The sequence below is a fragment of the Pecten maximus genome, chromosome 5 (genome assembly GCF_902652985.1).
Source record: "Pecten maximus chromosome 5, xPecMax1.1, whole genome shotgun sequence".
Lineage (NCBI taxonomy): Eukaryota > Metazoa > Mollusca > Bivalvia > Pectinida > Pectinidae > Pecten > Pecten maximus.
In genome coordinates, this window is record NC_047019.1 from 38,436,838 (window position 1) to 38,450,021 (window position 13,184).

Genomic DNA, 13,184 nt, shown 5'->3' on the forward strand with positions numbered 1-13,184 from the left:
CACAACATATTGTCATTATTTAAAATTTATTGAAAATAAATTAAATCAACAGCACTTGTGAGTAGATAACACCTTTGTTACATTGTTCAATCATGTCACTTTTGTCACCTTTAGATATGGATCTGTCCTAAATTAGACATCAACCTTACATACTTACATATACCACAGGGAAGCAAGCTTCATACCAAAAATATCATAATCCCTGGGCTAGGTCTTATGGTCAGGTGGAAAAAATTGTGGAATGAAAAAAAGAAGTAGACTGAGAATTCACACAAGCAGTGCCAGGTTAACTAAACAGAATCATTTTCTCACAATCATTTTCTCACCAACAACAAGTTACTTCTTTCAAAACAAAATCAAACCAGGTGCCAGCACCCAGTTTAATACAATACAATGTACATTAAGTGTGTACTCGTGTTGTTTATGTAAAATACAATAGAATATCTGGTATAGATACATTTACTTCAGCAATACAGCATTCAGCCTCTGTACCAGACCTGGTATGTAGAGAGCCACATTTATATTATACACACATGCATTTGTACACTATAGTGGGGTACTAGACCAAATTTCAGTAAGTTATACTCCATCATCCAATGAGATGCACACAAACCAAACATTGTAGGTGATAGGTTAGGAGACAAGCCTCAGATAAACTGTACATTTACTGTCTAATTGGCTAAGTGCAAAATTATAGTCCCTGTGCCAGTAAACAGTAACCTACAGTCCCCTGTGCCAGTAAACAGTAACCTACAGTGTCCTGTGCCAGTAAACAGTAACCTACAGTCCCCTGTAACAGTAAACAGTAACCTACAGTCCCCTGTGCCAGTAAACAGTAACCTACAGTCCCCTGTGCCAGTAAACAGTAACCTACAGTCCCCTGTGCCAGTAAACAGTAACCTACAGTCCCCTGTGCCAGTAAACAGTAACCTACAGTCCCCTGTGCCAGTAAACAGTAACCTAGTCCCCTGTGCCAGTAAACAGTAACCTACAGTCCCCTGTGCCAGTAAACAGTAACCTACAGTCCCCTGTGCCAGTAAACAGTAACCTACAGTGTCCTGTGCCAGTAAACAGTAACCTACAGTCCCCTGTGCCAGTAAACAGTAACCTACAGTGTCCTGTGCCAGTAAACAGTAACCTACAGTGTCCTGTGCCAGTAAACAGTAACCTACAGTCCCCTGTGCCAGTAAACAGTAACCTACAGTCCCCTGTGCCAGTAAACAGTAACCTACAGTGTCCTGTGCCAGTAAACAGTAACCTACAGTGTCCTGTGCCAGTAAACAGTAACCTACAGTCCCCTGCCAGTAAACAGTAACCTACAGTCCCCTGTGCCAGTAAACAGTAACCTACAGTGTCCTGTGCCAGTAAACAGTAACCTACAGTGTCCTGTGCCAGTAAACAGTAACCTACAGTCCCCTGTGCCAGTAAACAGTAACCTACAGTCCCCTGTGCCAGTAAACAGTAACCTACAGTGTCCTGTGCCAGTAAACAGTAACCTAGTCCCCTGTGCCAGTAAACAGTAACCTACAGTGTCCTGTGCCAGTAAACAGTAACCTACAGTCCCCTGTGCCAGTAAACAGTAACCTACAGTCCCCTGTGCCAGTAAACAGTAACCTACAGTGTCCTGTGCCAGTAAACAGTAACCTACAGTGTCCTGTGCCAGTAAACAGTAACCTACAGTCCCCTGTGCCAGTAAACAGTAACCTACAGTCCCCTGTGCCAGTAAACAGTAACCTACAGTGTCCTGTGCCAGTAAACAGTAACCTACAGTGTCCTGTGCCAGTAAACAGTAACCTACAGTCCCCTGTAACAGTAAACAGTAACCTACAGTCCCCTGTGCCAGTAAACAGTAACCTACAGTGTCCTGTGCCAGTAAACAGTAACCTACAGTCCCCTGTGCCAGTAAACAGTAACCTAGTCCCCTGTGCCAGTAAACAGTAACCTACAGTCCCCTGTGCCAGTAAACAGTAACCTACAGTCCCCTGTGCCAGTAAACAGTAACCTACAGTGTCCTGTGCCAGTAAACAGTAACCTACAGTCCCCTGTGCCAGTAAACAGTAACCTACAGTGTCCTGTGCCAGTAAACAGTAACCTACAGTCCCCTGTGCCAGTAAACAGTAACCTACAGTCCCCTGTGCCAGTAAACAGTAACCTACAGTCCCCTGTGCCAGTAAACAGTAACCTACAGTCCCCTGTGCCAGTAAACAGTAACCTACAGTCTCCTGTGCTAGACAGTGGCCTATAGACTGTGCTAGTTACAGTAACATAGAGTACCTGTGCTTATTACAGTAACCCATAGTCCCTTCGCTAGTTTAACTTTACCTTAATTCCACGAGTAAAACATAAATATTATTCCGTAAAATAATACAGAAAAGTGAAAGAAGGGCTTACACACTCTTCTGTGAGCCTTCATAAAGTGGTCAAGTTTGACCTTGCCCATTAACCTTGACTGATGATCACCAAAATCCGGTGTAGAACCTGATGTGATGTTATGGTGCAAGCATGAACTAAATCTGTCCAGAGGTTCACGATTTGGTTTGGTTTGTTTTGTTTAATGTCCTATTAACAGCCAGGGTCATTTAAGGACGTGCCAGGTTTTGGAGGTGGAGGAAAGCCGGAGTACCTGGAGAAAAACCACCGGCCTATGGTCAGTACCTGGCAACTGCCCCACGTAGGAGGTTCACGAACACATGCTTTGTATGGACATATGGACGGACAGTCAAAGTAGATACCCCTCTTAATTAAGTGTGTGTTATAACAAGACAACATTTAGTTTGGATCATTAATTCGTAATGTAGTAAAAAGCTCTGCATTATTATAAACAAATAAGTATCACCCCTACCCAGCTATTTATAAAACTTGTATAACGGAATTATGATCTGTTGGTAGCTTAAAGACCCCTACAACAGTATTTCATATCAGGCTTGTCAGTTTAAAATGCATTATAACAAAAAAGTCCTGGGATGCAGACTTAATATTATTATATATTAGAAATCAGCAGAAGGCCATCTCAGGTTTAATGAATATCTAAGTTTTATGTAAAATTTAAGCAATGATTCCATGAAGTAAGAGCACACCTTAGAAATCTTTGGATTGACAAAATATTTGTATCCAAACTGTTAGTTCAGCCAGGGGAGGTGGTATCACAGAAAAATAAACCTACAGTTGAGCCAAAATAATTTCATTCAAAATCATCGTAACAGCTCAAACAATTTCAATCACTCAAAATCATCCTGGCAGCTTATACACTGCCAATCTCTCAAAATCATCCTGACAGCTTATACACTGCCAATCACTGAAAATCATCCTGGCAGCTTATACACTGCCAATCACTGAAAATCATCCTGGCAGCTTATACACTGCCAATCACTCAAAATCATCCTGACAGCTTATACACTGCCGATCACTCAAAATCATCCTGACAGCTTATACACTGCCGATAACTCAAAATCATCCTGACAGCTTATACACTGCCAATCACTGAAAATCATCCTGACAGCTTATACACTGCCGATCACTCAAAATAACTGCCTATAGCGGTCATTGTACATTTGTGCTGTGTGGTCACACTAACAGCCACTCATTTCAGACTGACTGGCACACTAACAATAACTTGGTGCTGTGTGATAGAAAAATCACATATTATGGCTTTCTGTGGTTTTACAAACTGACAATGCCAGCAATCACCATAATAAAGGTAATGGTTTCAATATCAAAATTGGTTTGTGTCAAATAGAAACCATCTTTATCTCTAGAGTCAGTGAGCAAATCATAGAATGAAGTCCTTTAGTTGTTACTGGTTACGTCTGTTGGGGTACAGTATTTGAGTCTTTAGATACAACAGGAAATTCTAATTTTTGAAACACTTCCTTCCGCACAGTCAGGTATTTCTGGACTTCATTTGGTTGTGTCAAGACATGTGGAGGAGCCTAGTAAAGTGAAAGTAGAATCTTGTTAGTTAGGGTACACCTAAAATGAAAGTAGAAGTTAGAATACAACTAAACTGAAAGCAGAAACTTGTTGACTATGGCAAACATAAGGTGAAAGTTCATTACACAAAACAAAAAATTATGTATGCCTTAGTGAGATTAGAAACATCTTAGTTACAACACATGTCAGGCGAAAATAGACATGGGCTAATTATGGCATACCTTAAGTGAAAATTGAAAGTTCTTTTACACACAAATCTAAGATTATATTTTTTAGCATAACTCATGCATATTAGTATTAAAGAAAATAACAAAACACACCTTTTCTAGTTCATTTCTTAATAAGACAAGCACATTTTGACTGTACATTTTTCACCACTAAGACAATATTGTGACCCCATTTATAATGAGGTCACAGTAATCTTATTACTTGTCTACAAACCAAGGTATTAGTTATTGCCATGTTCATACTAGACTTGTTTTTATGTTGTGTAATTAACAAAGGTAGGTATCAAACATCTTATTTTGTACCTTGATATCCTTTATCTGATCATCTCTGCTAGTAAATTCTCTCAAAATAAAGTTGTTCTCTGCCTGAAAATACAAAGCCATGGCTATAATAAGTAAGTGTCTGGATTAAATCATGGAAGTCAATTAGTATTTCAAGAGTTGTAGAATCACATTAAGAAAATAAATTCATGATGAAAATTCTAGAATCACATTAAGAAAATAAATTCATGATGAAAATTCTAATCTAATTTTCATTTAACACATTACAAAACCACACGTAATACAAACAATGTTTTAGGTAGATCCTGATTACCTCGTGATAAAGCCGTGTATCATTAATCCTGACCATTACATTGTCCACTCTCATAAACAGCCTCATTAGGATAAAGAAACTAGTCGGCATGACTCGCTGTAAATACAAACATACATATAACACTGTAAATCTAATATTTGTACAGGTATGATGATTGATCAATTATAATATGTTTACAGGCATGATGATTGATCAATTATATAATATTTTTACAGGTATGATGATTGATCAATTATATAATATGTTTACAGGCATGATGATTGATCAATTATATAATATTTTTACAGGTATGATGATTGATCAATTATAATATTTGTACCTCACTCTTACATGAGATAAATTTTATTCAAGTGTACAACAATGCTGACCTTATCTTAAACAATATGTCATGGATGAATCGCACCAAACATTCACACTAAATAATGATCAGTCGGCACATCCATATTTCTCTAGGTGAGTAATTCATTCAGCCATTTTTTAACTTGAAAATAACTGAAATGAATGCCACCAAATATTACACACAGAAGACTGATCTTACATGTATATAGGTATATAAATTATAATAGATAAGCGAGTTAGTTAATACTTAGTCTCACCATTTAATATTGAATTAAACAAGCATGCTGGCCATGGGAAAGTCCTCTACCGACCCCAGCTAAAAACAGTAATGGCTTTGACTCAAGAACTATGAAACTAGAACTTGATCTGCTGCTACTCACACAGAAGTTACATACCAACTTTCACCAACATACCATGAAGCATGGCACTGGCAGGGGAATGATAACCATATGCAGTACTTACAATCTTGACATTTAATATAGAGGTTCCATTATCTGCAAGTTCATCCTCAAACAACAGAATATCAGCATAAAACATGATCTTCTCCTTGACCATTAACTTTTCCATATCTATTCTTTCTTCTGTGTCGGACACCTACAAAATCATGTTAAGGAACTATTTATAAGCTATACTGTGTAACTGTATCGTAATTAGATCATTACATAAAATTAATTTTGCTGAAAAAACATCTGATATTTAACAAGAGGCCCATGGGCCTTAACGGTCACCTGAGTTTTGATATACAGTGGAACTTCGTTAACTCGAACTCGGATAACTCGAATACCCCGCTTAACTCAAAGTACCTCGCCGGTCCCGGCCGAATTCTCTCTTTATCTTAGTAAAAAAAACTCGGAAAATTCGAATTCGGATAACTCGAAAAACTCGGATAATACGAAGAAAAAATTTGGTCCCAACAATAAAAATCCTACTTGAAATGTTCGAATAACTCGAAGTATAATTTTCGTCGATCGGTGGCAAACGCCGACATTTTTTAAGAGCTAAATACCGTTTGTAATACTGAACATATCGGCACTACTAACCTACATGCTATTATAAGTGTTTCATAAATTCATAAAAGAAATTGTCGGTTGAATCTTATAACAACAAGTCTTGGTGATAAAAGTACTGCTTTACTTACATCAGGTAATTTCCCAAGGCGGTCGCTGATATTAGTACACACGATAGTCAACAACTCATCTACCCGTTCGCTCAAGCGTAACTAATCTCTGACACACCGGTAGATCTACCCAGCTGATGTTTTTACAGGTGTAGAAATGACACAGTCAACGGCGCCTATTAAATCTTTAAACTGCTGAAACAATAGCGTAATTACTGCCGAGGTGTTCAGAGTACAACTGTAACGGTCAGTGCTGTCTATTAAATCGGATAAAACGCCAACTCAGTTACAGTAACATTTTATACGCACATGCGCAGCCCAACTTCCGGTGCTAATACACATGGAAATGGCGTGGTTATTAATAAAAAGTAAGTAGGCCGATCAAACAGTATTTTATATATGTCCAATAAAAGGTAATGGTTCTGTTACGTTTTGTATGCAATCTGTGTTAAACTTAAACGGTTATTTGTTTTGACATTAATAACTTGTTATTTTGTCGAATTCCGTTTTATCGTTTACCTTCTGCAAACATGACTTGCACATCAGATCGTTATTGAAGTGACTAAGTGAAAGAAACTTTATCGTGACTGTATATCGGCAAAACTACACCAAATTACAAGTGACATAACGAAACATTACATATATATTTACATGTATTGACCAGTCTTCACACTAAACTGATGAGCGACAGAGCGAAGTTATAATGATTATATAATGTTGACAAATATTGACCAAACTTTTCACCAAAACCGATAACTCGCTTAATTCGAACACTCGGATAACTCGAAGTTTTTTCGTGGTCCCGTCGACTTCGAGTTAACGAAGTTCCACTGTATTTAGCATATTTGGCCCCTGTGACCTTGAATGTAGGTAAAGGTCATCCTTTTGAACTTCGTCTCAGATGACCTAATAAAAGGTTTCAATTTTTAAATCAATTTGCCAACAATTTGATTTTTTATTCATTGCTTTTTATGCACAACTGAAAATATTGAAAAGTTCATTGAATTAATACAGAATACATATATTGTGTATATGTTGTGTAAAATAATATGTATGGTTAGTATAGGTTGCTTGTTGAAGATTCCATTTACATGTGAAGGTATGTTTAATCCATGGTAGATAACATACCTTGATTTGTGTGTCACCCTTCCCAAACACTGTGCCTTGATACTCTGTCGTGTAGGTCCAATCAAACGGCTTTATCACCTCCTTTATATGTTCACTGTCAGCTCTGCAAATAATTTCAGGAAAGTCAGACAACAATACTGACTGTATTCATTTCATACCAAATAGGATTTACTAAGGAAAGATAACATGAAATAATTTCTAAAGGGTACGTTCTCTTAATCTTTTCAAACACAAGTCAGGTGACAGAGTATTGCAAGCATTCTGTAGTCTTCCTTTTCTCATAAAACTGGCAAAATACTCGAGTTATATTTCAAACATTTTCCTACTTTTGAACTGCCTCTCCAAACAATGGTTCAAACTACAGGTGGACTGAATCCTGTCATTCTCGAAAAAGAAAAAGTATTTTAATGTGGGTTTTTTTTTTTTGCATAATTTCCCCTATAGGACCCCCTTTCTACTGCCCTAGGAGTGCCACATCCTTCATTTATACAATTGCAACATTAGATCTCATTTGTAGAAATAGGGATTTAAAGGATTTACCTCATTTTCCCCCATTGGGCCCTGCCCCTCTGACCCCAGGGGAGCCACATCCTCCGTTTATACAATGTTATATCTCCTTCGCCCAATATTGCTCCAGACCAAATTTCATCAAAATCCATTTCACTGTGGGCATTCAGGACTAGTAGCAATTTAAAGGAAATATTGATTGACGATGGACGCTGCGCAATTGCATAAGCTCATTGGCCCTTCGGACCAGGTGAGCAAAATTGTTGATAATATTATTACAAAGGGCAATAACTCTGTAAGTTACCATCGAATAATTCTCATTTTTGAACTTCACAGAGATCTTGTCGATATATGGCTGCATACAAAGTTTCATCAAGCTTCATTGATATTTGCTCCAGTTATCGTGTTCACAAGGTCCAATAACAATATCATTACAAAAGGAACTCTGTAAGTTATTGCCGAATAATTTCCATTTTCAAACTTTTCAAACTCCGAGATCTTGTTAATATGAGACTGCGTACAAAATTTCACTAAACTTGGTTGTAACTAACTCAAGTTATTGTGTTTACAAGGATGGATGGATAATGGACACCATGGTATGGCATAAAAAAAGCTAAAATGCATTTAATATTGAGTACATTGTAAGTACACAATACATTTTGTAAGATATTTTAACCAAGACAATGTAATTATGTGACACAAGAGGAACGGCAACGTAATCTTTCAGATGAATTAATTGAACTACAGCAACACATGCCTCTATAGTAAAGACTTATACACTTGGTCTTCTGCAATGGGAAGATCTTGATCTGTCAGCTTTAGGTACCACTGACCTTGCTTCCTGCCAAGCTTCAGAAACGGCGACCTTCAGGTGATCGTGGTGAGCATCAACCATCTTTAGTGCATCAAATGTGTTGAATTCTATTCCAAATCCTCCCATATGTTCCAGATGAAGTATGTTGTTAGCAAATACCATCTCTGGAAACTGTGGCAATTCTAACTGGCTTTCAAATCTGTAACCAACCCAGCACAGAACCAAGACTGTACAACGTTTACTGTGTTACCATAAATGGTCACTTCATAGTTTGTTTTTAAATAGCAACTTTTTTAGTTACCTATAAGAATCAACAAATCTTGAAAGCACAATCTATCAAAGATGGTATTTATTTTGATAAAGACACCCTCCATAAGTCTCTGGCCATGGTGCTAAACAGTTGTAGGTATAATGCGAGTATTTATCTCTTTTTCACTGAGAATCTAGCAACATCTCAAAACAAGAACTTACAATGTAGATGGGAACTGTCATATCAGATATTTTAGATATCAGCTGGTAGAAATTCACATTTAAAAACAGACTATTTTACATACACATGTGTCATACATTATGATATATATACCAAGTATCTACGTGAACTGTACCGTTCTCTCTCTGGTCCCTCAGACTTCAGGATATGACTTTCCGTTGCAGTTAAAGTCCATGGACCAAATTGGAATTTTTCTGTTTTTGTCTTGCCACTGGCTTTATTACCTCCTGTCATCATGTTTCAACTGTGGTAGAACAGAAACAAACATTTTATCAGTCTTCTAATTCTACATGGTACTCATGGTCAACTTCAACAATAGAATTTGAAGGGGAAATGCCAGAGAGGAGTGGGATGGGAAAAGATTTCTTTTTTTTACTATATTTTAACATAGTTATATATATGAAGAAAAAAAACTCTGATTTAATTGGTGCTTAATTATATATATATATAGGTGGCAGATGGCTGACAAATTAATCTGTGGTATATGGGACGATACAATATCTGGTGGGAGCTTATAGTATTCCATTCAGGAACACATGTAAATTCATGCTCACCTATACATGAAAATTTGCCCACAGTGAATATACAGTGTACTTACTAATGGAGAGCAAATGTCAGTGATATAAATTGTCAGTTTAGCACGAAGTTAGATAAAAGAAATAAACAATTCTTGTGCAAATATACCCAGTGTCACTATGATTATTGGACAGATAATGTCCTTTTTCTGTTACAAATAATGCATTTCAAACGATACCGCATTTGATAATGATTAACTTATTTATTACTCAAAATAGCAAGTTTAAGTTACTCAATATGTAAGGGACTATATATATGTTGTTTAGAAACATCCACAGAAATTCTCATGTGTCGCTTTTATGTGCATACATTTTTATTAAAAAAGGGTTTTAGGACAGATAGACTAGTTTCTAATACCGATAATATTGTACACGAGTCCGTTCAACAGTTCAATGCTACTAACGTATTTCCTATTCGGAGTGATCAGATGGCAGCAATCAAAAGACAATCCACAACATAGACGACGCACACAAATTACAACAAGACATAAACGCAGCAGGACAGTGGGAACAAGACTGGCTCATGAAATTTCACCCAAACAAATGCAACATCATATCCACCTCAAACAAACGCACCAAAACAACATATAACTACAAACTACACGACCACACACTGCAACAAGTCGACGCCAGCAAATACTTAGGACTCACATTACAGAAAAACCTCAAATGGGATACACACATCAATAACATCACTGCAAACGCCAACAGATCACTGGGCTTCCTAAAACGCAACCTGAAAATAAACTCACAACATATAAAAGAACATGCATACAAAGCCCTAGTGAGACCCAAACTAGAATACTGCTCTTCCATATAGGACCCGCACAACACAAACCAAATCAATCAAATAGAAAAAATTCAACGCAGAGCAGCACGATACGTATAAAACAGATACCACAACACAAGTTCAGTACAAGACATGATGGACAAACTCAACTGGCCCACACTTCAAACACGTAGACTCAAGACCAGACTCATACTTTTATACAAAATCATTCACCATCATGTCGCAATAGACCCACACGGCATCATGCACCCAGCTGACCCTAGGACAAGGCAAACACACCCCTACACATTCAGACACCTATCTGCCACCAATGACACATATAAATACTCCTTTTTCCCACACACAATAACACAATGGAACCTCCTCCCGGTGGCAACAGTACAATGCACTACACTAGAGATCTTCAAGGCACATATACAAAATGCAGCCCTTGATGATCTCAAACACACACCATAAACACACCACCTAACGCTTTTATCTTAGTTTCCACTAAAAATTTTTTTTTTTAAAAACCCCTCTCACTGTACCCAAATCCCTGCACCTTTTCGTTTAAGAGCATTGGCAACGCCTCCCATTAGCCGTAATCGTCATTTTTTGACGGAGGCCGAACGACAAAAGAAGAAGAAAATGAATTCGAAATGCTTGTCATTGTACCAAAGCGTCAGTGTACCGAAATGCCCTCACAGTCACAGTACAGTTTTCTGGAGATATATATAATACATGTAAAAAAAACCACGTAAAATCGTGTGCAGCGATTGTATGCAAAGTGATCCGCTACTGCCACAACAACTGTATAACATAATGAAGGATATGTTTCCCTATTTTAGTGTGGCCGTAATGAAGCGATTCCTGACATGCCATGTGGTCTCGGGCATATCCCGGGATATACAGAGACAAAATGGACAGGATAGCAATCACTTTTAACAATCACCTACAATTCCATGAACATCGTCTTGTCTATTAGTTACGATCAGCCTGTTTGTTTGCTTTTGATATAGAAGCTAGAAGGCTCGATATAGATAATAGGCTTACTTTTTCTGTGAATCTCCCGCAATGTTGTTATATCAAAAACAATTCACTTCCGGTCTACTGGTGTAAAACAATAATTAATAGCTTTGAATTGTTTAAACAAATTATTCATACGATCGAAATATTAGAAACTTTTACATTTCGCGTTCACTAATAAAATAAATAAAGTTAGCAATTCTAAAATCATAAATGACATAAGACTTTTACGACATATAAATAATAAATATTTCAGATTCCACACAAAATAGAGTCGAAACGCAAACCTTATATTTAGAGTCTCTATAAATGGACCGTTGATTGGGAATTTGTACATGTCCATTCGACTCGATTACAAAAAGTGCGATAGGGATCCAATTTCATAACAAGGCCCATATTTTATATTTTTTGTGTAATGGTGTTTCCAAGGGTTGTTTATGTCCAAAACTCTAACATAGACCCGGGACGTTTGTATGAACTACTGTGACTCACCACACAGAAACTCAATAATCAATAGGGATATAATCTTCATTTATTTTACAACAATTGAGAAACAAAAACAAGGTATACCAACTTATATTAATCATCCTTGGCGGCCCGGATTGCAAAGCGCGAAGGGTCTGAATTATTATTGTGGGAGTGGTCGCGGGTAGGCCAAGTGACCATCATATACCTTTTGATTGATGTCCGATCTGCTGGGACTTATAAAATCACGATCACGTGATTCATACTACTTTGTATTTACTTCCTTAAAAATGAATCCCAAACGAATTAACCTCGTAAAAAATAAAGTATCTGAAGGGACGACGAACATATTCTTTAAACTGCAGTGACCTTGTTCTTGACCTTTGCACCCTAACTCGTAAAATCGTCCGATGTTTTCCCATAATCACGGACATATATTAGAAATATGAAGATATGTCTATGTGAAGTTTGATTAAGTAGAGCGTGGGAAAAGATTTTCTATTCAGAAACGGGGACCTTAATTAATTGTCATAAATGTTACCTTGCATCCTGAAACATGAACTCATACTTAACAATTACATTAAGTTTGAAACCCTCTAACACGAAATCGCTAGATTTCTGTACGTATAACTCTAGTCATTTCGGTAGGTACAGTAGCCGTTTGGGAACTAACTGTAGTCGTTTCGGTACTTACTGTAGTAGTTTGGGAACTTACTGTAGTAGTTTGGGAACTTACTGTAGTAGTTTGGGAACTTACTGTAGTAGTTTGGGAACTTATTGTAGTAGTTTGGGAACTTATTGTAGTCGTTTCGGTACTTACTGTAGTCGTTTGGGAACTTACTGTAGTCGTCTGGGAACTTACTGTAGTCGTTTGGGAACTTACTGTAGTCGTTTGGGAACTAACTGTAGTCGTTTGGGAACTTACTGTAGTCGTTTGGGAACTAACTGTAGTCGTTTGGGAACTAACTGTAGTCGTTTGGTAACTTACTGTAGTCGTCTGGGAACTTACTGTAGTCGTTTGGGAACTAACTGTAGTCGTTTGGGAACTTACTGTAGTCGTTTGGGAACTTACTGTAGTCGTTTGGGAACTAACTGTAGTCGTTTGGGAACTAACTGTAGTCGTTTGGGAACTTACAGTAGCCGTTTGGGAACTTACTGTAGTCGTTTGGGAACTTACTGTAGTCGTTTGGGAACTAACTGTA

The 13,184-nt window shown here is 37.5% G+C and overlaps 1 protein-coding gene across 2 annotated transcripts; it reads right to left on the minus strand.

Annotated features, from left to right (window-relative positions):
* Positions 1–12: 12 nt before the first annotated feature.
* On the minus strand, positions 13–11,619 carry LOC117327985 (TIP41-like protein). 2 transcript variants are annotated; one of them, XM_033885268.1, is made up of 9 exons: positions 11,545–11,619; positions 9,263–9,391; positions 8,677–8,856; positions 7,337–7,439; positions 5,554–5,685; positions 4,753–4,848; positions 4,461–4,523; positions 1,347–3,929; positions 13–960 (listed from the first exon to the last, which is right to left on the minus strand). In XM_033885268.1, exons 2-8 carry the CDS (start codon positions 9,382–9,384, stop codon positions 3,801–3,803), a joined length of 825 nt encoding a protein of 274 aa, XP_033741159.1. In that variant the 5' UTR covers positions 9,385–9,391; positions 11,545–11,619; the 3' UTR covers positions 13–960; positions 1,347–3,800. The 2 variants fall into 2 exon arrangements, with proteins under 2 accessions (XP_033741159.1, XP_033741160.1); XM_033885269.1 differs by lacking the exon at positions 11,545–11,619 and adding an exon at positions 11,444–11,500.
* Between the last annotated feature and the right edge of the window lie 1,565 nt (positions 11,620–13,184).

Bases quoted from the DNA above. Each gene is read 5' to 3' on its own strand.
- LOC117327985 (XM_033885268.1), bottom strand. From the start codon at position 9,384: ATGATGACAGGAGGTAATAAAGCCAGTGGCAAGACAAAAACAGAAAAA. The intron at 8,857-9,262 runs GTACAGTTCACG...GGTTGGTTACAG, and splicing joins GAGGGACCAGAGAGAGAACG to ATTTGAAAGCCAGTTAGAAT. The intron at 4,849-5,553 runs GTAAGTACTGCA...TTGTATTTACAG, and splicing joins CTATATTAAATGTCAAGATT to CGAGTCATGCCGACTAGTTT.